Genomic DNA, 22,705 nt, shown 5'->3' on the forward strand with positions numbered 1-22,705 from the left:
GACTTATACTCATCGGATGAAATTCTGTCGTCATCCTGCGCCTTTGTGGCACAACGAGAATGTATCTAGATTGGATATTACAAATCCTCCGCATATTCGCCATGCGAAAATACCTTTTCTCGCTCGATAGTGAGCAAACAGCTTATCATTCCTTGCTCATCGGTAACCACTCAAACAGCCTCGGCCTTCGTCCTTCCGACCGATGTGGGGAAAACAGCGCCTTACGCCCTATCGTTTAACAACCAGCGACTTCCCAGATCTCGGGCCGTTTTCTTTCATCTGCAACTGCAAGCATTGAATATTCAACCACCGAAGAAGGCAAGACCGATCATCTGTGTTGTCGAAAATGGGATCAGTCGAGGTTTCCAGAGAGCACCTGCTCGTGATATTTTATCAAGTCTTCTCACCGGAAGTTGAGGGGGTGATTCGAGAAAAGTTCGCCGATTCGGAGGTCACCCTCTACCAGTCTAAACCAGGAGAACCAGTGCCTCGTGGTATGTGTTGTGGCTGTATGGGAAATGAGCTCATGTAAACATACTAAATTCGAGGTTTTCCAGAGCTGTATCGCAATGCGACCATTCTAGTGACATTCACGGATCTACCGGAACTTGAAGATTCGCATAAGTACTCAAACACAACATCCTATTGACATCGCATTGCCTAATCAATTTCATACAGTCTGAAGCTTATTCATACATTTTCTGCTGGCCTTGATCACCTCATGAGCCATCCTATTCTAAAAGAAGGCAGGATTCCCATTGCGACCAGCTCCGGGATTCACGGTCCACCGATAGCGGAATGGACCATCATGAATTGGATTCTCGCAGGACGAAAGCATTTCCAAGTGTATGAGGCTCAAAAGGCTCATCGCTGGGATGATAAAACGAAATATATGCAAGGCAACCATGACCAGGCCGGCAAGAAGGTCGGAATCTTGGGTTATGGCAGCATTGGGCGACAGAGTATGTACTGCTCGTGATTTTATTCCACTTTCCAAAACGGTGAAAGTGATCTACGTGACTAACAAGATATAGTTGGTCGTGTTTCCCAAGCACTGGGGATGTCTGTCTACGCATACACTGCTTCGCCCCGCAAGACCCCCGAATCTAAAAAGGATACCGGCTACATCGTTCCAGGAACAGGAGATGCAGACGGCTCCATCCCCGTTTCATGGCACCATGGTACAGACAAGGAATCGATCCGGTCATTCCTTTCCTTGGGGCTGGATCATCTAGTCATTTCACTCCCTTTGACACCTCAGACCACCAAGTTCCTTGGAGCCGAAGAATTCGCTCTACTTTCCGATAACAGCACTAGCCGATTTGCTAAGCCTTACATTACGAACATCTCCCGAGGAAAGGTACTTGATCAAGATGCTTTGATTGACGCATTGAATGCTGGTCAGCTCAGTGGAGCGGCACTGGATGTTACGGACCCCGAACCGCTTCCAGAAGACCACCCCCTCTGGGATACTCCAAATGTGCAAATCAGTCCCCATCTGAGTGGTCTTGGCAGAGAATATCTTCCCCGATCGCTTGACATCTTGAAGCTGAACCTGGATAGACTGGCTAAGGGGGAGCCATTGATCAATGTTTACGGGGGCCGAGGCTACTAGTATTCACATTGAATGAGACGAAGCGCAGATTAACACAATCATATACTAGCAAATCGAAGCCTGATCATATAGTAGTAACTACCTGCCTCGGGCACCCAGTAATACCAAAATATACTAGTACTACACAGGAAAGGAACGCTGACCTAAATATGCAACAAAGAATAATCGGTGGACCAAGGTTTATAGGTCGCGAAATTCAAGCGATGAAAGGGGGGGAAGGACCTGGGGCTGTAAAAGGAGAGGCAGGGGACCCATTTGCCTCTTTCTTTTCGCTTAGCAGGCTCAATATTCCTTTTTCAACTTGAACATGACAATAGGAGTCAACTTTTGAGATCAACGATGCAGCGCTGGGGTTAACGAGATGGAGAGGAAGAGAGGAAGATGTAAACAAAGAGGAAACGTAAGAAGGAGAGAAAGTAAACAATCCATTTGGGCCTAGGCAGGTGCCAGTGCTCTCTAAACATAGTTAGTGCACCTTCCTTGTATACTCCAGGGTGGTCTTGCCGGCGAAGCCAAGTATGGCATCCCTCAGTCTACTACCTACATTATGGCGTCTCAGTACAGCAACAGCCCTGCCGACAACGACATTGTAGTAGCGGGCTTGGAACAACATTGGACGTGACAAGAAATCAGCATATCACTGGCAACTTGGGTGTCTGAGGGTGTCATGCCAGTAGTAGGATACGCAAAACCTGGGAAGGTTTGTTCCTCGCAAAGACCGAGGCAAAAAGGATGTGCTAGTACTACCATATATAATACATCATGCATGTAATGCCCTGGAGAGGCTAGAAGAGATGGGGTAGAAATTGGCCTTTCAAGATGTGGTCTAGGGTCTCTCCACCTCATGCCCGGGAGTATAGTTCTTAGCCTGGTTTAGCTTAGCTTTAGACAAATATCTATCGATTCGGCCTCCATATTGTCTACTACTCACTCGCAGTGTTGGCCTAATAAGGCTTACTAAAAATATATATATTGTAAGATAGGAATGCTCAATGGCAGTCTGCGTTGGCAGACGGGTCGATCACAAGAGGACAAAACCACCACACTCGCAGAGTGCATGAGAGTAGTAGACAAAGCGTGACGCTATCGAGATGCGACTAATAGGACATTCGAGTCTTCATTGACATGCGATATACCGATACCGCAACCTCAGCCTCAGTAGACTCCGCAGAAAGAATAATTCATAAGGGGGAACATGCATGTTGTTATTGATACTATCGAACGAACGCTAACTTAATCTCACGAAACAAAATAGCAGCCTTGTTGCTAAGGCCTTAGTCACATGACTACAGGATACCGATGTTGAGAGCGGAATCCCCCATTACAATATCTAGATAAACATAGATTTAGAATTAATCCTAACTAAAACTACCCATAAAGTGAAGTTTAGGGTAAACCTTGGAATACCTAGGTATCATAAATTTAACTCTTTTGAAAGACTCAAAACTTCTAGTTAGTAGTAATAGAAGTAGACTTTATATATACTCATAGGGCAAACTTTGCACTCTAAACCCAAATTTCAACAAGACCCCAAAGAATATTTTTTGAAAGTGATCCATGAAAAATTGTGAAGGGTTTGCCCTTAAATGCGGACTCTAGCAGTCTAGCTAGCCCTTTACGACACAGCCGCAATAGAAACCTTCTTCCAAGGTTCAATAGTAAACAATATTTCCAGTCACATGCTCATGGAGGGCCGTTGGGCGGGGGTGATTTATGAGGCAAAACAAGACCCCAACGAATCCAAAAAGAAATCCCTAGAACAAAAACATACAACAGCAGGGATTCGCATGTGGTCACCCACCATACTACTAACCTGCCGGCGTGTGGCTTAAGTACGGCTGAGCGGACGGGAAGCCCTGTTCTCCACACCCTATGGTCGTATGTACTAGAGGTTTCTAACAAAACGTATATATTGATCACTAATTGTCCGAAGCCAACATGTGAATCTGACAGTATGTCAATACCTTAAGTCAACATTTCTCAAAAATGCAAGCGAGTCCCCGGCCTTTACAGTATCACCGGGTTGGACGAGTACCTTCTCAATTCTGAAGGACTGATCAACACCATCTTTCTTATCCCCATTATAGGAGACAGAGACTTCCATCTTCATTGCCTCGAGGATGGCGACAGCTTGAGTAGCGGCTACGACATTACCATTTTCAACGTTGACCTTCCAAACATTTGCATCAAGCGGAGCATATAATGTTAAAATGTCAGGGTCTGGCAATATTCTGTCAGCATGCTGAAACTAGCAATCATTCGCGATAATTTAGCTTACCTTCTCTCAGAAGTTCAATTTCATCAGCGGGAACGTTGTTCTGTGCTTTCTCCTCCATCCACTTGTCCATTGATTCCTTTTCCAGGGCCAGCATCTTCACCTGTGCCTTGGCTTGGCGAGACTTGAATGCCGCTGTTTCTTGTCTGGTTTGATCGAGGAGACGATTGTGGGCGCTCATATCAAATACGACATCTTCATACTGGAACTTATAATTCCCGGACCGGAAACGGGCCATCTCACTCTCCAGCTCGTCCTTCTCTACTCGATAGAAGGTGATCTGATCGAAATCACGGAAAAGGCCCGGCTGAGTTGGCGAGAAGTCGGGCTTGACTCCCAATTGGTTGAAGCAGGGAATGGTTTGGCCTGTCATTTGATATCCACCTGGAGAGTCAACGGGATAGATGCTGTTACGATTAGCATTTGAATTTTATCTGCGTTGTCGGGAGCATGGAGAAAATCTTACTTCATGCATGATCCACCCCAGCTGACACTTCCTTCCGGGGTGTATACACGACTGGGGTTCTGCTTGGGGCATTTCAACCGATAGCGGGGATCAATTGGGAGGCAGATTGTATCGCCACAGAAGAACCCGACACAAATAGCCATGAACTCAACCGAGAGAAAGATATCCACTAATTCATCATGCGTAATGCCGTTGATATTGGCCACAAAGTCCATATTGCTGGGAAGGAATGGAGCATGTGGTCTTTGTGTCTCCATATATCGTTGGATCGCTTCCTGCTGGGCTGGGCTTTCGAAGCAGATGGGAAGACGAAACTTTCGACTTGGAACATGGGTACTACTGAGATCACCGACCGCTTGCTGCAGCGACACCAAAAGCCGGACAAGCTTATCCTGGGGGAGTTTAAAACCATCATAGTGAATTAGAAGCGCTTTGATTGGCAGCCTGTCAGTTGAATTCAAATATGGTGGAGCTGAAAAGGGATACTCACAGTTGCAGCATCCGGTGGTCTTGTACACGGCTTGCCTCACGGCTTCATCAGACTCTTGAGAATTCTTGAAGGCTTGGTTCAATGCCGTGACTCGGCACCGATGATTCAAATTGAATTTTCCATCGCCAAATTCGACTAATAAAAAGTCATCTCCACCCTGCCAGGTAAGGTCAGAAGTTGGTAGGCGAAGTGGAATTCAGTATTTCTTACCTGTCTGAATGACATAGGAATTCCAGATTCACCCAGCACAGTTCTGTGGATCAAGGCCTTCCCCCATGTGCCAGAAACAGTTGATTCTGGCGATTCGGAATTGGAGATTGCCTCTATGCTATCCACATCGCATTGTCCGGCTACAAGTCCGGACACATTTTCCAAAAACCTTTCCAATTTCTCACGAGCCTGAAGGGCGTCCTTCAATGATACTCTGCGGTATTGAATAGTGTCGCCGGATTTAAGCTGGCCCATACGCCACAGGCTGGCATTCACAATGGTAGTAGAGGATATAAAGCCGCCAAGATCAGGGGCATCCACGGGGAAGATGCAAGGACTGAAAGGGCCATTCGAGTCAGCATAATGAACATCAATTTATTCGCCATGGCGACTTGCCTGTCTCCTGTCCAGTTCAAGGTTCCGTTCGGGTATCCGTATTCAATCACGTTGCTCGGGTGCTGCCCACCGTCGCCCCCATCTTCTCTTGCCCATCTAGGAGCAGGTCCAACAAGACGAATTCCGCCTCGAGTGGCATTATGCGAAACATCCCTGGAAATCTTTAGTTAGCCGCGCCCAATGAAGTCTTTATATCTATTCCCGCAATTTCCGTGTACGGAACATACCAAACTGTGTTGTATATCATTTCAACATCTTCGGATACAATGTACCCCTCGTCGTATGGCCCTACCATGGAATCAATGTCCCAATGAGAGGAGTAGTTCGGGCGCAAATGAATCGGCAATGAGACTTCGGACTCTTCTTTGGCTGCATCGAGCTTTGAAATGGCCAACATATCACCCGGAGCCAGTGCTCTTCCTTGATACCCGCCAATATTAAGTAGCGGGGAGGTTGACTTTGATCCAAAGTATGGGGCACTGTTTATGTGATTAGTTCAAGACTCAGGAAGGAATATCCATGAATAGTAGCTTACATTCCTGGGAATCCTCCTTGAACAGCGAGATATGCTAATATAGTAAGTTAGCAGGGTAGACGTGAACGATGCATAATAACTTACCTCGACAGCCTCCAGATCCATTAAGCTTTCCAATTGATAAGATTTGGCCAGCTTTGATATATAGTCGTGTCCACATAGCCACACCGATGGTCCCATTAATTGTCATTTCCATTGGAGCTCCGCAGACAGATACCACTGCAGGTGCTAAAAATCGTAGCTCTGGTCCTTTCAATGTAATCTCTAGGCCTTCTGTACCGACCGGATTGCCGGCCAAAATGTTTGCAACTGCAAACAAGATAATAGGTCGTTAGTGGGTTTCCCTCCTTCTTGAAACGTACTACAACTAGTAGGTACTAGTTGGAAACTGCATACCTTTAAATGCCAAAGGGTCCTGATATATAGGTGTAAGAAAATGTATAATTTCAAGGGAGATAGAGTCCAACTAACCATGGGTCCTGCTTGTGGAATTCCGCGCCCAGTTGTTGGGCGTCCTGGATAGTCCTGTACTGTTGTATACACACCGGGTGAGATGACATCAATCGCAGCAGGTGTGAACTTGAAATCAGCCAGGAAGTTAGTCAGAGTATGACCCGAGCGAAATTCTCTGGAATCAACGATTGCATGTAAAAACTCCAAATTCGTGGGTGGTCCACAGAGGGTGGAGTGCGACAAGACATCGCCCAACTTGTCAATAGCCGCTGTTCGGTTGGTGTCATGTACCATCAACTTCGCAATCATAGGATCTAAGGTTATTAGGTCAGCTTAGCCTTTCACATGACAGCTTGAATTTAGCGACGTACCGTAATATGTGGAAATTCGGGTTCCGGTAGCAACCCACGTATCAATTCGGGTGCCGCTCAACTCCTTCCACTCAACATGTTGAAGCAATCCAGGAGACGGGGCATAGTTTCGTGCAGGATTCTCTGCGTACACACGAACTTCAATTGCGCAACCCGATGGCTTGTCGGGTTGTAAGGCTTCAATATAGCTTTTTTCCAGACCTCCAAGACCACATAGCTCTCGGTCGGCTTGTTGGAGCATAAGCTTTACAATATCAAGTCCATAACAGAGTTCGGTAATACCGTGCTCCACTTGAAGACGAGTGTTCATTTCCAGGAAGAAAAAATCACCCGATGCGTCATCAACTAGGTATTCGACCGTGCCTGCAGATCCGTATCGAATGGATGCGGTCAAAGCAACCGCCGCAGAGGTGAGCTTCTCGCGAAGACCTAAAACCGTCAGTAGGTGATACGTAAAACACGTGGGGGAATGGTGGCAACCAACCTGGGTGCCTTTCCACGAAAGGGCTGGGGCACTCCTCAACAACCTTTTGGTGACGACGCTGAATTGAGCACTCGCGCTCTCCAATATGAATGGCATCTCCTAGACCATTGCCAAATACTTGGACCTCAATATGATGGCTTTCAGGGTAGTAACGCTCCATAAATACGCCGGCGTTCTTGAACAAGGTTTCTCCTCTGGACCGGACTTGCATCAACGACTCTCGGACCTCTTCCACTGATTTGCATATCGTTAATCCCATACCACCACCGCCACCGGTGGCTTTCAGCATTACCTATAGCAAAATATTGTCAGCGGGGGTTGTCTGCCACGAATAGGGCCATGGTGTCGTACAGGATATCCCAGTCTATTTGCCGCATCCACCGCCTCTTGTTCTGTTACGAGTAGCCCCTTTGTCCCAGGTACAATTGGAACTCCGGCTGCCACAGCAATGTCCCGAGCTCGATGCTTCAATCCGAATGATTCAATCGCTTCGGAGCGAGGCCCCACAAATACCATTCCCGCATTGGCGACAGCTTGGGCGAATTCCACATTCTCGGACAGGAATCCATAGCCCGGAATAATGGCATCAACATTATAAGAGCGTGCAATCTCTATAATTGCATCTCTGTGTGGATCATCGTCTCAGTTTCATAGAGTTTGCGTTTGGGAATGGCAAGGGACTAACCCGTTAATGTATGCAGTAGAGTCGTCACCCGGTAGTAGGACTGCCTCATCGGCCGCTCGGAGGTGTTGTGATGTCGCGTCAGCAGAAGTGTAGATTGCAATTGTGCGGACACCTAGCTCTCTATTGCGAATAAAGTATTAGTTGGGCTGTTGCTAACAAGCTCGGCAATGGGTCGATCCTTAAGGGTCTCTTACTTGGCTGTTTTGGCAATTCGAACCGCGATTTCACCGCGATTTGCGATCAATAATGTTTTCAATTTCTCCATTGTGAAATTCTTGAACTCATGAAGTTCCGGGAAGTCCTGCAGATATGCAATCGTTATTAGTATCCCAGGATACCCCAGTTCCATTCAGCCGAGTCCAATAGATAAGCTTATCAGTACCCCAACGTCGGATGCGGGGAAATGTCACGGGGTTGGAGTAATTGCGCTCATCCGACTGGCTGGAAACCACCGCTTACTTCGGAGATCTTTCATAAAGAGTCTGGATATCTCCGGCTCGGATCCTTCGTCCAATTCCACCTCTCATTTCTCATGTCTCATGCAAGAGAGCACAGACGAGTCTACCAGGTATGTGGGCCATGGGCCCTTGACCTCCGGCAGTTCCCCCTCTGTCGATCCTCTGACATTGTAACCAGGCTTGTGAGCCGTGCAGGGAGAAGAAAGTACGCTGCGAGTTGGGTTCAGCCGATTCTCCCAGTAAACCACCCTGTGCGCGATGTCGGAGAGAGAGCAAAGAATGTTTTTTTTCCGCGTTGCGGTCAAGGAAGATCGCCAATCGGAAATCACAACCCCTTCCCCGAAAGCCCAGGCCTCAACCTGCCACCTTTTCTCCCGATTCGATCCTTTTGTCGCCCGGCAATTCAAATCCTACACAAGAGGATGGTCGGCCATTGCCAGAAGATGGACGTGCAGCAGCTGCTTTGCTTGAAGGTCATCCTCGAACCTACCATGAAGCATTGACACTGCTGTCGGAAGCTTGTGAGCACAGTGAGGCTCGAAAGGAACCCATTGATTGCTCGCCGTCAAACCATCCGAACGTCACCGAACATTCTGCTGACTCACATCTCGGCATCCAAACCGTGCCAACTGCCAACAAACACACCAATGATGCCCTACGCGCCTGGTCCAACCTACGATTTGTCCGTGGCGGCCTATTCACAGCAGAGGAAGCGCTGGACATGGTTGATCATTTCTATTCGTTCCATTCTGCTTTTTCCCCTGTTGTTCCGGACTACTTCCGAAGTCATTCCCAACATGCAACGCTGATTGAGGAGGAACCCGTTTTGACAATCACCATATTGATGATAGGGTCGAGATATCGAAAATGGACGGGACCAGCCGCGGTCGCACGTTCTTATATTGTTCACGATCGAATTTGGAGATATTTACAAGGAATGATTTCGCGATTAAATTGGTCGGAGGACCTGTTCGTTGGTGAATTCCCTTCGCTCAATGGGCCGCGTCCGGCATATACAGACAGTTGGTCACATGGGTTCCGCACGTTGGGGACTTGCGAGGCATTGTTATTGTTGCTAGATTGGCATCCTCGAGCTCTCCACTTCCCACCACCTGATGAAGATATGTCTTCGATCGTGATTCCGGAGACGAATAAACCGCGGACCAGCGCCGGTAGCCGGTATTACGGGCCCGGGTCCGGACATGACTGGCTCGCTCGATCAGATCGCCTATGCCAATCCATGCTTTCTACCGTTTTGATGCTGGCAGCTGAGATGGGTATTTTCTCAGAGGATAATTCTTTTTGGCAGAATGAAGCTGGAAACGATAGTTTGAAAATCGCTCGTGAATATGAGAGATTCCACCGTATTCGGTGCTTGATATGGGTTTACGCGACCCAACAGCCAGGCCGACCAGGTATGCAATTCCTCCATGAGGAGATCTTACGCGACCCTTTTGGAACGACTGGACCTAATAAGGGTCTCAATATTGCAGGACGAAGAAATCCGACACAATGCACTCCTATAAAAAGCCCCGGCATTAGGAATGACGATGCAACGGAATGCTGGATGCGCGTCGCAACAATTATGAAGAATGCAAATGAACTTCTCTTTCCGTCAGCTCAATATACAGGTGAAATAATTTCCAATGGACACTACCTTCAGATTGTTCGGGGCCTTGAACCATCACTAAATGAATCACTTATTGAATTTGACGATGCAAAGTGTATGTATCAGACCTCCTGCTCCGTGAATCCACGCTCACTCGAATCTAGTGGCTAAACAGACACGGTATATCCTGAATATTGAATACGAATATGCCCAGCTATGCATATTCGGTCTTGCTTTACAGGCTGCAATCAGCCGAAACTCCCGTGATCGTACCAATAGCACACCAGGAAACTTGTCACAAGACATTTCAACGGAAGAAGAAAAGCATGTCACGAGAACTGTTAAAGCCGCTCGGGCTGTACTTAAAACAGTCCTTAACGATCTACTTCCTCATGGAAGCCTGAAGTATATCCCCGTGCGATCATATTCCAGGCTTCTCGGTGCAACTTTGATTCTGCTGAAGGTGAGTCGTTCGCTTTCATGAGGGCCTTTTTCTTTTTCCCGTGCTAAGTTGTGGACTCAGTGCTGCGCCGCCGGCATTAGTGAGATTGATGTACCCACATCTCTCGATCTAGTGCGGCAAGTCGCTGTTGGTCTTCGCAACTCTGTAGTCGATGATACTCACCTGAGTAGTCGATGGGGCGACCTTCTCGAAACCCTCGCCAGTAGATTAGAGTCGCGCCTAGCCCAACCAGCCACGCCCAAAGCGTCTACTATGACATTCACAACCGAAACATCTCGGGTCACCCACGAGATACAACCATCAACAATACACCATACCCCTCAAGATCTACAGACTCATGCCCATATTGCACACAACAATCTTTCGGATGTCAACCGTTCGAATTCGGGAGATGCTAAATGTGACACACAGTCTGATGCCTGGTCAATGTGGTGGGATGATCAATTCTCCCAGGTGAACCTCAATTACATGCCATGGTTTCCCACTTTGGGCCTCGTGGGTGGAAGTGATCATCAGTTCTCGAGCGATGCAGCTGATGGTGTCTTCGGAAGTACTGGTCTAGTAGATCATTGACCATTGATTCCATATCGCAATTTAAAGTGAAATTATATAGTTGCTTGTATAATATCCAACCTGGCTATTCCAATGAAGACCAACTTGACTCCTATTACTGCCATTTCGTTCTGGTGAAGGATGTTCTTCGTGTCTTTAATGAGTCTGCCTTAACAGCAAATTTTAGTTTCCAAAAAGCAGATAAAAAGAGACATTTCCGTTGCATACAAGTCTGAATGACGTATTCCTACCAACGGGCGCGCATTTGTGGATCCTGACCTGAGGGGAAACACAAAGAGTCTCGGGTTTATCGAGTCGGTACGCCCCGGGTAGTGCAGGAAAGCGGTTTGATTCCGAACCGAACCAGCTCCGCATGGCGGGGTCATTAGCAGGTCCGCGCGAAGCAAATCAGCCAGACACTTGAGGCAAGATCCGAGCTGTGTAGTTTTGATAGACAGCTTGAATTATTATCCTTTTGCCCGCTATCTTTCAAATACCTCCAACGGGTTCTCCCTTAAAGCCGATTGTCTTATCGAAAGTCAACGCTTGGAAGTCTTTCAACATCACTCGCGCTCTCGTGACGGCTATCATCAGCTATATTTAATTCACAGACAGCTTTCAAGTGCCAAAATGGGACCTATCAAACACAAAGCCCTCATCAACGTGGATCTAGGAGAAGGGTTTGGAAATTGGACAATCACTTCAGATGAAGATTTGCTTCCGTTCATTGATCATGCTAATATTGCCTGTGGTTTCCATGCCTCGTATGTCTTTCTATTTCCCCTCCGTGCGATCGCCAGCATCGCAACGCCCTATCAGTTACGAATAATATTATGCAAAACAATTGCACGAAGATGGAAGTTTAAACTCACATCTTTCCGCTACTAGTGACCCCCCTCATAATGATGGAAACCGTTCGCAGCTGCAAGGAACACGGCGTGAAAATCGGAGCACACCCCGGCCTACCAGATCTCCAGGGCTTCGGCCGTCGCGAAATGAAACTTTCACAAGACGAACTCACCGCAATCACGGTTTACCAAATTGGCGCGCTCAAGGGGTTCTTGGACCGGGAGGAAGTCCCTCTTCATCATGTCAAGCCCCATGGGTCACTTTATGGTATGTGCTGCAGAGACTACGAGGTTTCCAAGGCCGTCTTCAAGGCCGTGCCCAAGGGTGTCAAAGTGTTCGGGCTTCCAGGAACTTTCATGGAACAAGCGGCCAAGGATTTAGGGCTCGAGTTTGTCGCGGAATTGTATGCGGATGTCAAGTACAATGCGGATGCGTCTCTTCTGATTGAGCGGAAGAAGAAGTAAGTAATTTATTCTCCCTTGGTGATGCTCGTGTTTTCTAAAGTGCTTTTTGCAGGGCTTGGGATCTTGCTGAAGTCCGAAGACGTGTTTCACAGCAGATGGAAACATGCACTGCTGTTGCGATTGACGGATCAACCTGCGACTTACCTGTTAAGGATCATCCCATCTCCATTTGCTGTCATTCTGACGTTCCTGGGTGCTTGGAGCTGGTCCAGGAAACACGAGCCGTTGTCGATATTTTTAACAAGGCTTACTTCCCTGGCAAGTAAATATATACCTGGGAGTTACTAGTTTGTACATCAACCAAAGGTCAATCCGAAAAGGTCGTTCGAATCAATTGTCAGCGAAAGCAGCAGATTTATGATAACTACTAGTATTTATAGTATTATGATCACATTCTAAAGAAAGTATTCATAGATGTTCGTATATGTTGTGCTCGATCTGTTCCAAGCTCTTTTCGTGACGATCGATACCCGTGAGCTAACTAGCGTAAATTATTCAATGTTCTCCATTACTCCAACTACCCCAACTGATCCACAAAGGCGTCCCGAGGTCTTCAATCAAACCACCCTTGAATGTTCCTGTCTCAACCCGATCGTTATCAATGCGATGATAAGTTGCGAGTGAATCTCGTCGGAAATTCCAAGTTCATCCGTGGAGGTTGATGGTCGCTTGGTTGTTACCAGTAAAGTGCAGCCAGAGGAAATATCGTTTGGGGTCGAGCCGAAGATGGGGCAATCCGATTGGACAGCTCGCCCCGTCTTAACCTGTAACTATCTTATCAACTAAACTCTTGCTATCAAGAATGACTCCAATTCACTACCCCAACTCCATGTTCAGCCAATGACACCCATATTTATGGTGATAACTTAAGTTGGGAAGGCATTAGATCGGCCCTATCTTGCGGGGTATCAATTAGCAGCGTGCACTGGCAGCAATATGGTCAAGGCTCTTCTTGTTACTTACCCCAAAATCCGCATTGGTTGGATATTTTATGGTTATCCCCAGAATCGACCCGTCTATGATAAGCCATTTCCAGACGCCTTGTGATTACTTTGGGGTATGCACAGATGTTATATAGCTCCTTTTCGCGATATCACTCACTCCATTGACACAGCACACAAATTACCCGCCAGAAGCCCCCGGTTTGACTTAGGGTACGTACGAGGTATCCAGCTTTGGAACTGAAACAAACCAGATGAGCCAGATATATTGAGAACCTAAGCAACTAATTCTCCGCTGCCCTAACAGAGAGATGGATGATCCTCTTCCCATCCCTGGAACGGTCCAGCAGGTGGATGTTGACCACAATCTGAGCGTGAGACACAATAAAGAGCAACAAGATATCGTCCTGATTCCTCGCCCGAGCTCTCATCCAGATGACCCTCTAAATTGGTCCCGCTGCCGCAAGTCTTTGAGCAGTACCTGCCAAATGGCCTGGTGTTTCTTCGCTGCCGCCCTAATCAGTGGCCTGTCATCCTCCTACCTCCTTATCTCAGAAGACACAGGCATTTCCGTGGCAGACCTTAGCACAGGGAATGGCCTGATGTATCTCTTCATGGGGTGGGGTACCTTGTTAACCCAAAACCTAGCGCAGGACTTTGGTCGTCGGCCAGTCTTTCTGGTTGGCATGCTGGGGGCATCGCTCTTGCAGATTTGGTCTGCTTATATCACGTCGGTAGGCGAATGGTATGCCAATAGAATTCTTCTGGGCATTTTTGTTTCGCCCCAAGAAGCCTTGATCGAGCTCTGCATTGCTGATGTTCACTTTGCTCATGATCGGGGCTTCCACATGGGTATTTATAACTGGACTTTATGGTGTGGTGCTTTCTTGTCGCCTATCGCTGGTGGATTCGTTGCCGAGAGATTCGGTTGGAGATGGATCCAGTATATCCTGGCCATTATTTGTCTTTGCTTCACAATTGGAACGTTCTTTACTTTTGAAGAGACGATGTTCTTCCGCCAAGTGAATATCCAAGAACCGATATTTTCCGACCCCAAAGATGCTATCACGCTTGAGTCCTCGCATAACCCCGACAACAAGATGGGGTGCGAATATAAAGAACCAGAGAGCTCCAGTATTCTTCCCGCCGTTGCTGAAGAAACCTACGAAGTGAAAACATACGTCCAGAAACTGAAATTGTGGGGATTCAGAGACCCTTCCCAGCCACTCAACTTCTTTCGGTCGATAACACTGTCTTTCCGACTCCTGTGCTTCCCTACAATTATATTTTCTGGTCTTCTAGTTGGAAGTATCCTGGCCTGGTACAATGTTTTGGGTGGCTCATTGGCGGAGGTTCTGGGCGGGGCGCCGTATAACTTTAGCACGGAGGCGATCGGTCTCACCTACTTCGCAAGTGTGATAGGAGTGTCGATTGGTTGCTACTTCAGCGGCTGGCTCAGCGATATTCTCGCGATCAGGCTAGCTAGAAGAAGACACGGTATCAAGGAGCCTGAGGACCGACTCTGGATGTTCTTGATTCCTGTCCTCGCCCATCCTCTGGGGTGCCTTCTTTACGGTGTTGGAGCAAGCCACCACATTCCATGGATTGGAGTTGTCATTGGAATGGCATTCATCTGCGTTACTTTGCCAATGGGATCTGGCCTAGCCATCACCTACATTATTGACAGTCAGAAGGAACTGGCAGGAGAGTCAATTGTGACTGTTATCCTGATCCGTAACACAATCGGTAAGTTAAAATTCCCCTGTGGATAAACCATTTTTCTCAAATATGCTAACTGAATTTGGCTAGGTTTTGCTTTCGCGTACGCGGTAAATCCCATGATAACGAACATGGGGCTGCAGAATACATTTATTCTGATAGCAGTGCTGGGTATGGTTTTCTGGAGTGGTTGTTTGCTGTGGATCAAAATTGGAAAAGCGGCTCGAACGTCTATTGCCAAACCCTACTGGAAGTTGGTTGAAAGACACGGACTTGCCGCCCACTAAAAATACCCTTTGAAAATTGGAGGTGGGTGACGGGCGGCGCGATATGAAATCTCTCGAAATTTTGTATAAGCTGGTATAATGTACATTTAGTTTTCCATTGCACACTAAGTTAAATCAGACAGGGCTTTATAATCCGTGAAAAGATGCTGTTATCCTCTCACTCGAGGCTAGAAGCTAATTTAAACTCCTTGTCTTAAGAGCTCAGTTGATGACGTCGGAATGAAGAAGCAGTGGGTGTTGCATAGAACCGGTAGCGTTTTTAGAATTCTCCTTCAACTTTACCGACACCCAAAATGTAAACGACAAATTCAATTCAACGACATTAACTATACCACGCAGCTATTATACTCGTGCACTCCCGATCCCACCACGATTGGCTTCTTCTCGGAGCCAGAAGACGGCAGTTGAATGGTCGCCTGGCTATTGGGAGGCACTTGAACAGTCAAATGGAAGACCTTTTCTTCCTTCAAACATTTGTCGTTTTCTTTGCTCATGTCTATTGTCCAATGCGTGGATATAAGGCCATATGCACTTGTGAACTTGGTTGTGGCCTCAGTCAACCCACCGCCAGGTCGTACTTCGACATTGAATTTCTTCCAACCAGGCTCGGAAGGAGTTAACCCACCAATGTTTTCATGGATCCAGCTCCCCACCGACCCGACCGCGTAATGATTGAAAGAGGTCATCGACCCTGAGTTGACACTTCCATTTGCCAACATGCTGTCCCAACGCTCCCATGTAGTGGTTCCATTCATCACCACCTGGAAAAGCCAGCCCGGATCTTCCTCTTGCATTAACATGCCATAGAAAGAATCTACCGCGCCATATTCGGACAGTGTATGTCCAAGGATATGAGTCCCGGCAAATCCTGTTCCAACTTTGTATTCGTTCTCCTTTACGAGATTGACAAGTCGCTTCGTAGCGGATGTATAATGCGTTGGATCAGAAAACAATCGGAAATATAATGGCAATGTGAGGCCTGTCTGCGTCTCATTTGCCACAGTTCCATTCTGAGACACCCAGGCATCCTGGAACGCGTTGGTCAATTTAGCGCGAGCCTTGGTATATTTCTCGGCGTTTTCGGTAAGAGAGAGGCGAGTGGACATGTTAGCCACAAGCTCGGTGCTGTGGATCAGATATGCATCAGAGACTAAATATTTGTCGGTTGTTGCATCCCCTGGATCGTCTGGGGGTGCCTTAGGGTCCAGCCAGTCAGCGTATTGGAAGGTCGAACGATTCCATAACCCGACTTCGTTCCTAAGGACTCCTTTATCAATCCAATCTTTAGCTCCTGCATACTGTTCTTTAAGCATTTCCTTATCTCCGAAAGATTGAAAAAGTTGCCAAGGTACAGCCACGATTGAATCTCCCCAAATTGATGTTGCTGACGAATCTCCTAGAACATTTGGAATAACATATGGCGGAGCATCTATAGGCTGGATTAGCAAGCAGCAATGGGTGTGATAGAGAAAACAAGTTTCTTACAATTGTTCTCTTGTTGCTCAGAGCGCGCATCCCGTAACCACCCGCGAAGAAATCCGGCTGTGTCATATACGAAATTTGCAGTTCTACTAAATGCATGAATGTCACCTGTCCAGCCCAGGCGTTCGTCACGCTGGGGACAGTCCGTGGGGATGCTCAAAAAGTTGCCACGCATGCTCCAAAGAATATTCTTGTGAAGCCGGTTTAGGAGCGAGTCGGAACAATCAAAGAATGCAGTCTGCTCCATATCCGTATGAACAACGATCGCAGTGACTGAATCAGTGTCAAGTTTAGTCTCATCTGGCCAGCCTTCGACCTGAACATATCGGAAGCCGTGGAACGTGAACGATGGTTCCCACTCATCATCTCCGCCAGAAAGTGTGAAATTGTCTGTTGCCTTGGCAGTACGAAGGGGGCGCGTTGCGACCTCTCCATCTTCCATGACTGGTGAAAATTTTCAGCTGAAGGACTGGTGACTGTTCGCCATAATATCATACCTTCGGTGTGCACAAAACTAATGTTTTGTCCTCTCGGCCCCTTGACGCGGATGCGCAGCCAGCCGACCAAGTTCTGTCCAAAGTCCAACACTGTCTTGCCCGAAGCGCTAGAAAACACATTCTCAAGTTTGTGCTCCTCAACACGTCTCACTGGCGGTGCATCCGGGGCAGCGAGGACATCTTTGGAAAAGTCGAGTTCACGGACTCCCAGCCAGCTCGACTGATCAAAGCCTGGAGAATCCCATCCCTTTTGCTCCAGCCTAGAATCATACGTCTCCCCATCATAAATCTCGGAAGAGATAATGGGGCCCGTGCTAGATTTCCATGTTGTGTCACTAGAGATGTACGTCTTTGTGCCGTTAGAGTTAGTTACTGCGAGTAGACAAAGTGCGCCTAGTGTATCCCCGTAGATATTTCGATTGTTCTCCCACGCCAGCCGTCCTGAGTACCAGCCCTCGCCAACAGTCACGCCGATAGTATTTTCACCATTTTTGAGAAGATCGGTGACATCGTAAGTATTGTACTCATGGCGATGCGTGTACGACTGCCAGCCTGGGGCAAGAACATGATCACCAACTCGCTGACCGTTCAAACGAGCCTCATATAGTCCTAACGCGGTAATGTATAATCTTGCAGAGGCAATGTCCTGGCCCAGGGCAAAATCTTTTCGAAAGTAGATAGGTCGGTGGGTGGCGTTGACCTCGGTAGCTCGGTCTGACGCCAAAACAACCGCCTCCTTCCAATCTTCGGGGCTGAGAAGCCCCGGTTCGACGGACACAGGATGCGACCATGATGTACTGGGTTTGTCTCTACTCCCGGAAGATTTAACCCGAACGGTCGCTTCCTCTCCTGACTCTAGGGGTTCGCTCGGCCATGGAACGAGAACAGACTCCGCAGAATCCACGTGGAAAGTCTCTGCATCCTTTCCTGGCCTTTGAATTTCAAGATCATAGGATGCTTGATTCCAATTCGAGACTTGTCCATTGAATCGCCAGGAAACCCGGGGAGAAGTCTCCGATATACCCAAGGCCGTCCGATGGTGCTCAAATGAGACCTGAGAAATTGAAAGAGCCATGATGCCTAGCTATCCATGTGTAGGTGTTCGAAGCCATTTTATATAGGAACTGCTCAAGATCATCACATTACATTGTCTGAGCCACTGAGTATGTGGTCCAACCCCGCATTCAAAATTCCGGGGCATATTGACCAAGGCAAGATCGAATTTCCCGCCTGCGGTCGGTCCAAGCTATACCGAAAGGCACGATGATCCCCTCCCGAGGTCATCGCCAAGACTTCAATCCGACAATCTTTCCTTAATCAATCATTCAGCGGGAGGCTTTTTAGAGCTGAAGAGCTGAAGTGTAACTTCACCCCGCATTTTGTCACCCTCGATTTCTTGGCGAGATATATAGCGTATCATCGCGGCATAACTCTAGCCCGAGGCTTTAGAACACAAGAAGCCTTTTTCATATTGATTCCAAGGTTCAGTAGTATTCGGATCGCGGTTGCAGCTGGCCACTGCTCAAAGAACTAGAGCTCACCGATACTGACGGATGCAAATGTCAAATTGTGAGCGGTGGTGGCCGGAAGACGAGGTGGAAAGGAAGGAAGGCAAAGGAAATACCGGTGCCTGAGGCAATAGTGGCTCCACGCAAAGTGAATGGACAGCAACTTTGGAACAGTTTGACCATTATTGGACTAGAAACAGTATGATGCCCTGAGCTCCAGTCCTTGTCTTCCCTCAATATCCGCGTATCAGATATATGATTGAATACTACTACTAGCATCATGCATGTCACTCATTTGAATAGTTACCATATCCCGACCATGACCTTGATCGACTCCTCTGCACAAGAAATTCAAGTTGATTTCATGGATTCTACACTATGAAATTCTAATACCCTGAGAGGATCATTCCAGACGCCTCCCGCCAATATTAACATCAATCTTGAAATACTTGAACTTACGACTTGGGACCTTTCGCTCAAACAATATATCCAGTTCCTCAAATGTACGATCTTTTGTTTCGGGGATGCACCAGAAGCAATAGACAGAACTTAGGAAACTAAGGCCTGAGAACAAAAATCCAATTTTGCCACGCCAATTACCCTCGTCCTCATTCATGGCATATGGTATGACAACCGCAAAAACAATCGACCAGATAAAGCAGCTCACAGTTGAGAGTGCGATTGTAAGTCCACGGAGTTTTGCAGAAGATACCTCGGCCAATAGAACGTAGCAAAATGGTCCCAAGCTCATATCATACACAAAAGTACAGAGTAGCATCAAGCCGCACTGCGCCCACGTGGTAGATGGTTGCCGTGGGGCAAGATCGACGGCACCAATGATGAATAGTACCACGGCCAGCGTGGAGCATCCAAAAATATACACGTTTCTCCGACCAATGTAGGAGAGTAGAAACCACGATATGCAAGTCCCTAGTAGTCCCAGTGCGGTGAGACCTATATTCATAGAAAATGCATCCGAAGCATCAAGCCCAGCCAGCTCCATGAAATGTACGGCATAACTGAGAAAGAAGACATTGCCCGTAAACGCTTGCATATCATATGCCATAACACAAATGACCAGGCGACGAAAATTAGAGCCCCGGAAACAATCAATGTAATTTGGCCGTTCCCTCTGATGACTTTTTTCCGCCCGGAGAGTCTCCTTTATGTGTGCTAATTTCTTCGGTATATCCGTAGTTGAGGTCCCAAGACGACGCAGCGAGACCATAGCGTCCTCATAACGACCCTTGCGACACAACCAGTACGGTGGGTCAGGGCACAGAGGCACCAGGAAAAGCATAACGCATGGTAGGGCCCATTGGGTTGCGATAGGAATTTTGTACGACCACTTGCTGTCCATGGACTCTGTACGCTTGAGAATACCAGAAGCGAGCAGAGAGCCAATTGAGAAAGCAAGGTTAGTCATAGTTGCTGCGAACCCACGAAGTACGAGGGGGGTGACTTCGCCGACATATGCCGATGCACAAATAGGGTAGAATGCAATGATACAGCCGTTGATAAGCTCACCGACGAAAAGCTGAGCCGGGGTATGGCTAAAGAACTGCACGAATATGAACGCAATCGAGAGCACACAGCAGCTTGCTGTCATCAATCGAGGTCCAAAGCGGTCATAGGTAATTCCAGACAAAATAGCCCCGACAATAGCACCTAGAAGGTTGGCATAATTGAATGCGGATAGCCATTGTGCTGCAATCGTGTATTTTCCATTGGCGCTATATCCGTATGTCTCCTTGAAGACAGGAAGTCCGACCAGGCTACGAACGATTCCTCCGTCAATGCCTTTGAGAACAGTTGCCTGAAATCATGAGTATGCAATAGTCTCCATAAGAAATAACCTCACTGACCAGGTTCATGAAAATTCCCCAGCCTATGGCGGGGTAATGCAAACGCATGGCATCCCACCAGCCAAGAGCGTGTTCCTGTTTGCTGAACTCGAACGATAACTCTGCGTCCTCGCTGCCATCAGAAGAAATATATTGGATAACGGTGCTCTGCTTCTCTGATACCATGATTCCAATGGAATTCAATTAAATCTTCCAACATAGGAGAAAATTTCAAGTGAAAAACCATATGGATATATGCAGATGCCAAGCCTTGGCAGCGGGCTCCAATCCCGGCGGACAAATGATTCGGTCGCGCTAGGAAGCGGCGGGGGAGGCCGAAGATAAAAAGACCGACTCGAGCCTGAGGACCTTGGTGGAGGGTAAGTGAGGATGTCCGATTTGATGTAGAGCGAGGAAGACCGAAGATAAATGAGGAAACAAAGTCCAGACTAAAGGCAAAATTCACCGGAAGAACGTCCAATGCGGTGTCCCCTTGTGCATGTGCTTCAAGAGTGGGCAAAAGATGTTTCTGTAACATATGAGACAGCAAATTGCGGACATGAGGGAATGATTGAACAAAGGGCTTGGTGTAAACTGAGCTGATTCGATGCCGACGCATGGAATGATCGGGGCCAAGCGAGGAAAAGAAGTTGCGAGCGCTAACGTTGTATAAGCATCATAACTTGGAAAAGTCAAAGGACGGACCATGAGAACATAGCCTGAAGCATACCCGTTGTGCATGAAGACCGAGTACCAGCTCGTCTCTGTACAGTTGTTCTGTGCAGAGCCATGGACTACACGGACGGCGTCCATGTCATTCACGGCAATCTCATTCGGTGCAACTCTGACAAGAGGCCCCTTTGTCACGAAGGCATTGTGGAAGGCAGGTACTTCTTCGCCTTGAAATATCTTCCATTGCATCCATATAGGTGTGATTGCCGAAAGCCAATTTGCATTTGGAATGCTTGACAGAGAGGAGAAAAACAATTGATATAAGAAATTTTTATAATTGCGAATGGCGGAGATGATAAATCTTCCAATGACAATAAACATGACGGTAAGTAAATTTTGTGAAATTTTACGGAGATAGGATAAAGCTAAAGTATTTCCAAGGTTGTTTATTAGGCAATATAAATGAGCCTACCCAGGTGGTCATACTTAGTACTCGAGAACAAGTTGAATCTAGTAGAATGGTGCTGCACCCTACCGGTCGCCTCCGCCCTCAGAAAAGCAAAATTCAGGCGACCGGCAGGGTGCAGCATCTATCCCTCAAGGGCTCTAGCGTCTGATTTTCTACTTATTGTTCCCTAGGTTACCAACACGAAGGTAGTATGACCCGCATTACCGATGAGTGAGCTAGTTATTGGCCTGAAAGTGTCTGTAGAAGGTCGGTCCAACCCAGTTGGGGCTATTATATATTGAGGTTGATCCTTGACGGATTCTCGCGTACTAGTAAAAACCTTGAAGCCCAATACTCACCTGGTCACCTTGTAGCAAGTTTGCATATCCATCCATTAGGCAACAATCCGTTTCAGAGGCGTGGGACTTCCAGAGACTCGGCCTTGAGCTCCCACTGGACCCCTGGCAGTGCTTGCGGGACGCCCGAAAAGCCCTCACCAGAGTAAAATCCTTGTACTACTATGACTGTATGTGCCCTGGGGCTCTGCTGATAAATCATGCGAAAGATGGGATACAAAATTGTACCAATGATTATGTTAGAAAATAGTTAGATGGAGTGGAACATGGGTGAACCTTTGTTTCCAAGGCTATAACAGGGAAGTAAACTTACTATTAGTATAACTTCCATCATGACCTTTACAACCTTGACTTACAACCTCCGCGATATTTACGACCTCCGGCCTCTGAAATATCTCTTATATGACGTTGCAATTGCATGCCGGCCACCATTTTAAAAATTCTCTTTCGAACGTCTGTGTGGTAAAATTGCAATTTGGACCACTGCACCCTATACAGATTCTAGTAGTAGCTCTGGGGGGGTACTAGTTCAAAGTAGTAGTACCGAAACTAGTACTAGTAGTTGGGATAAGCGGA

At 47.3% G+C, this 22,705-nt stretch overlaps 8 protein-coding genes across 8 annotated transcripts; 4 read left to right on the forward strand and 4 right to left on the reverse strand.

The window, feature by feature from the left end:
• Window positions 1-346: 346 nt before the first annotated feature.
• N7481_000312 (D-isomer specific 2-hydroxyacid dehydrogenase family protein) lies at window positions 347-1,615 on the forward strand (the record flags this gene model as incomplete). The annotated part of the gene is made up of 4 exons (XM_057259531.1): window positions 347-494; window positions 558-624; window positions 679-962; window positions 1,035-1,615. The coding sequence occupies 4 exons, from the start codon at window positions 347-349 to the stop codon at window positions 1,613-1,615; spliced, it is 1,080 nt and encodes a 359-aa protein (XP_057127363.1).
• Window positions 1,616-3,572: 1,957 nt separating this feature from the next.
• On the reverse strand, window positions 3,573-8,245 carry N7481_000313 (bifunctional urea carboxylase/allophanate hydrolase; the record flags this gene model as incomplete). The annotated part of the gene is made up of 15 exons (XM_057259532.1): window positions 3,573-3,835; window positions 3,894-4,297; window positions 4,357-5,003; window positions 5,057-5,393; window positions 5,426-5,605; window positions 5,680-5,931; window positions 5,988-6,021; window positions 6,072-6,296; window positions 6,384-6,402; window positions 6,459-6,754; window positions 6,812-7,240; window positions 7,296-7,587; window positions 7,647-7,920; window positions 7,981-8,100; window positions 8,175-8,245. The coding sequence occupies 15 exons, from the start codon at window positions 8,243-8,245 to the stop codon at window positions 3,573-3,575; spliced, it is 3,843 nt and encodes a 1,280-aa protein (XP_057127364.1).
• Window positions 8,246-8,512: 267 nt separating this feature from the next.
• On the forward strand, window positions 8,513-11,083 carry N7481_000314 (Zn(II)2Cys6 transcription factor domain-containing protein; the record flags this gene model as incomplete). Its single annotated transcript, XM_057259533.1, has 4 exons — window positions 8,513-8,548; window positions 8,617-10,162; window positions 10,212-10,510; window positions 10,571-11,083. 4 exons carry the CDS (start codon window positions 8,513-8,515, stop codon window positions 11,081-11,083), a joined length of 2,394 nt encoding a protein of 797 aa, XP_057127365.1.
• A 609-nt stretch (window positions 11,084-11,692) lies between these two features.
• Window positions 11,693-12,641, forward strand: N7481_000315 (uncharacterized protein; the record flags this gene model as incomplete). Its single annotated transcript, XM_057259534.1, has 3 exons — window positions 11,693-11,813; window positions 11,951-12,371; window positions 12,428-12,641. 3 exons carry the CDS (start codon window positions 11,693-11,695, stop codon window positions 12,639-12,641), a joined length of 756 nt encoding a protein of 251 aa, XP_057127366.1.
• Window positions 12,642-13,627: 986 nt separating this feature from the next.
• On the forward strand, window positions 13,628-15,322 carry N7481_000316 (uncharacterized protein; the record flags this gene model as incomplete). Its single annotated transcript, XM_057259535.1, has 2 exons — window positions 13,628-15,062; window positions 15,126-15,322. 2 exons carry the CDS (start codon window positions 13,628-13,630, stop codon window positions 15,320-15,322), a joined length of 1,632 nt encoding a protein of 543 aa, XP_057127367.1.
• A 326-nt stretch (window positions 15,323-15,648) lies between these two features.
• N7481_000317 (uncharacterized protein) lies at window positions 15,649-18,376 on the reverse strand (the record flags this gene model as incomplete). The annotated part of the gene is made up of 3 exons (XM_057259536.1): window positions 15,649-16,751; window positions 16,808-17,248; window positions 17,302-18,376. 3 exons carry the CDS (start codon window positions 18,374-18,376, stop codon window positions 15,649-15,651), a joined length of 2,619 nt encoding a protein of 872 aa, XP_057127368.1.
• Window positions 18,377-19,212: 836 nt separating this feature from the next.
• On the reverse strand, window positions 19,213-20,839 carry N7481_000318 (uncharacterized protein; the record flags this gene model as incomplete). Its single annotated transcript, XM_057259537.1, has 2 exons — window positions 19,213-20,625; window positions 20,675-20,839. The coding sequence occupies 2 exons, from the start codon at window positions 20,837-20,839 to the stop codon at window positions 19,213-19,215; spliced, it is 1,578 nt and encodes a 525-aa protein (XP_057127369.1).
• Window positions 20,840-22,184: 1,345 nt separating this feature from the next.
• N7481_000319 (uncharacterized protein) lies at window positions 22,185-22,561 on the reverse strand (the record flags this gene model as incomplete). Its single annotated transcript, XM_057259538.1, has 2 exons — window positions 22,185-22,291; window positions 22,486-22,561. 2 exons carry the CDS (start codon window positions 22,559-22,561, stop codon window positions 22,185-22,187), a joined length of 183 nt encoding a protein of 60 aa, XP_057127370.1.
• Window positions 22,562-22,705: the final 144 nt, after the last annotated feature.

Source organism: Penicillium waksmanii, assembly GCF_028829765.1.
Source record: "Penicillium waksmanii strain IBT 27052 chromosome Unknown utg000001l:1.0-4852451.0:1.0-4856178.0, whole genome shotgun sequence".
Classification (NCBI taxonomy): domain Eukaryota; kingdom Fungi; phylum Ascomycota; class Eurotiomycetes; order Eurotiales; family Aspergillaceae; genus Penicillium; species Penicillium waksmanii.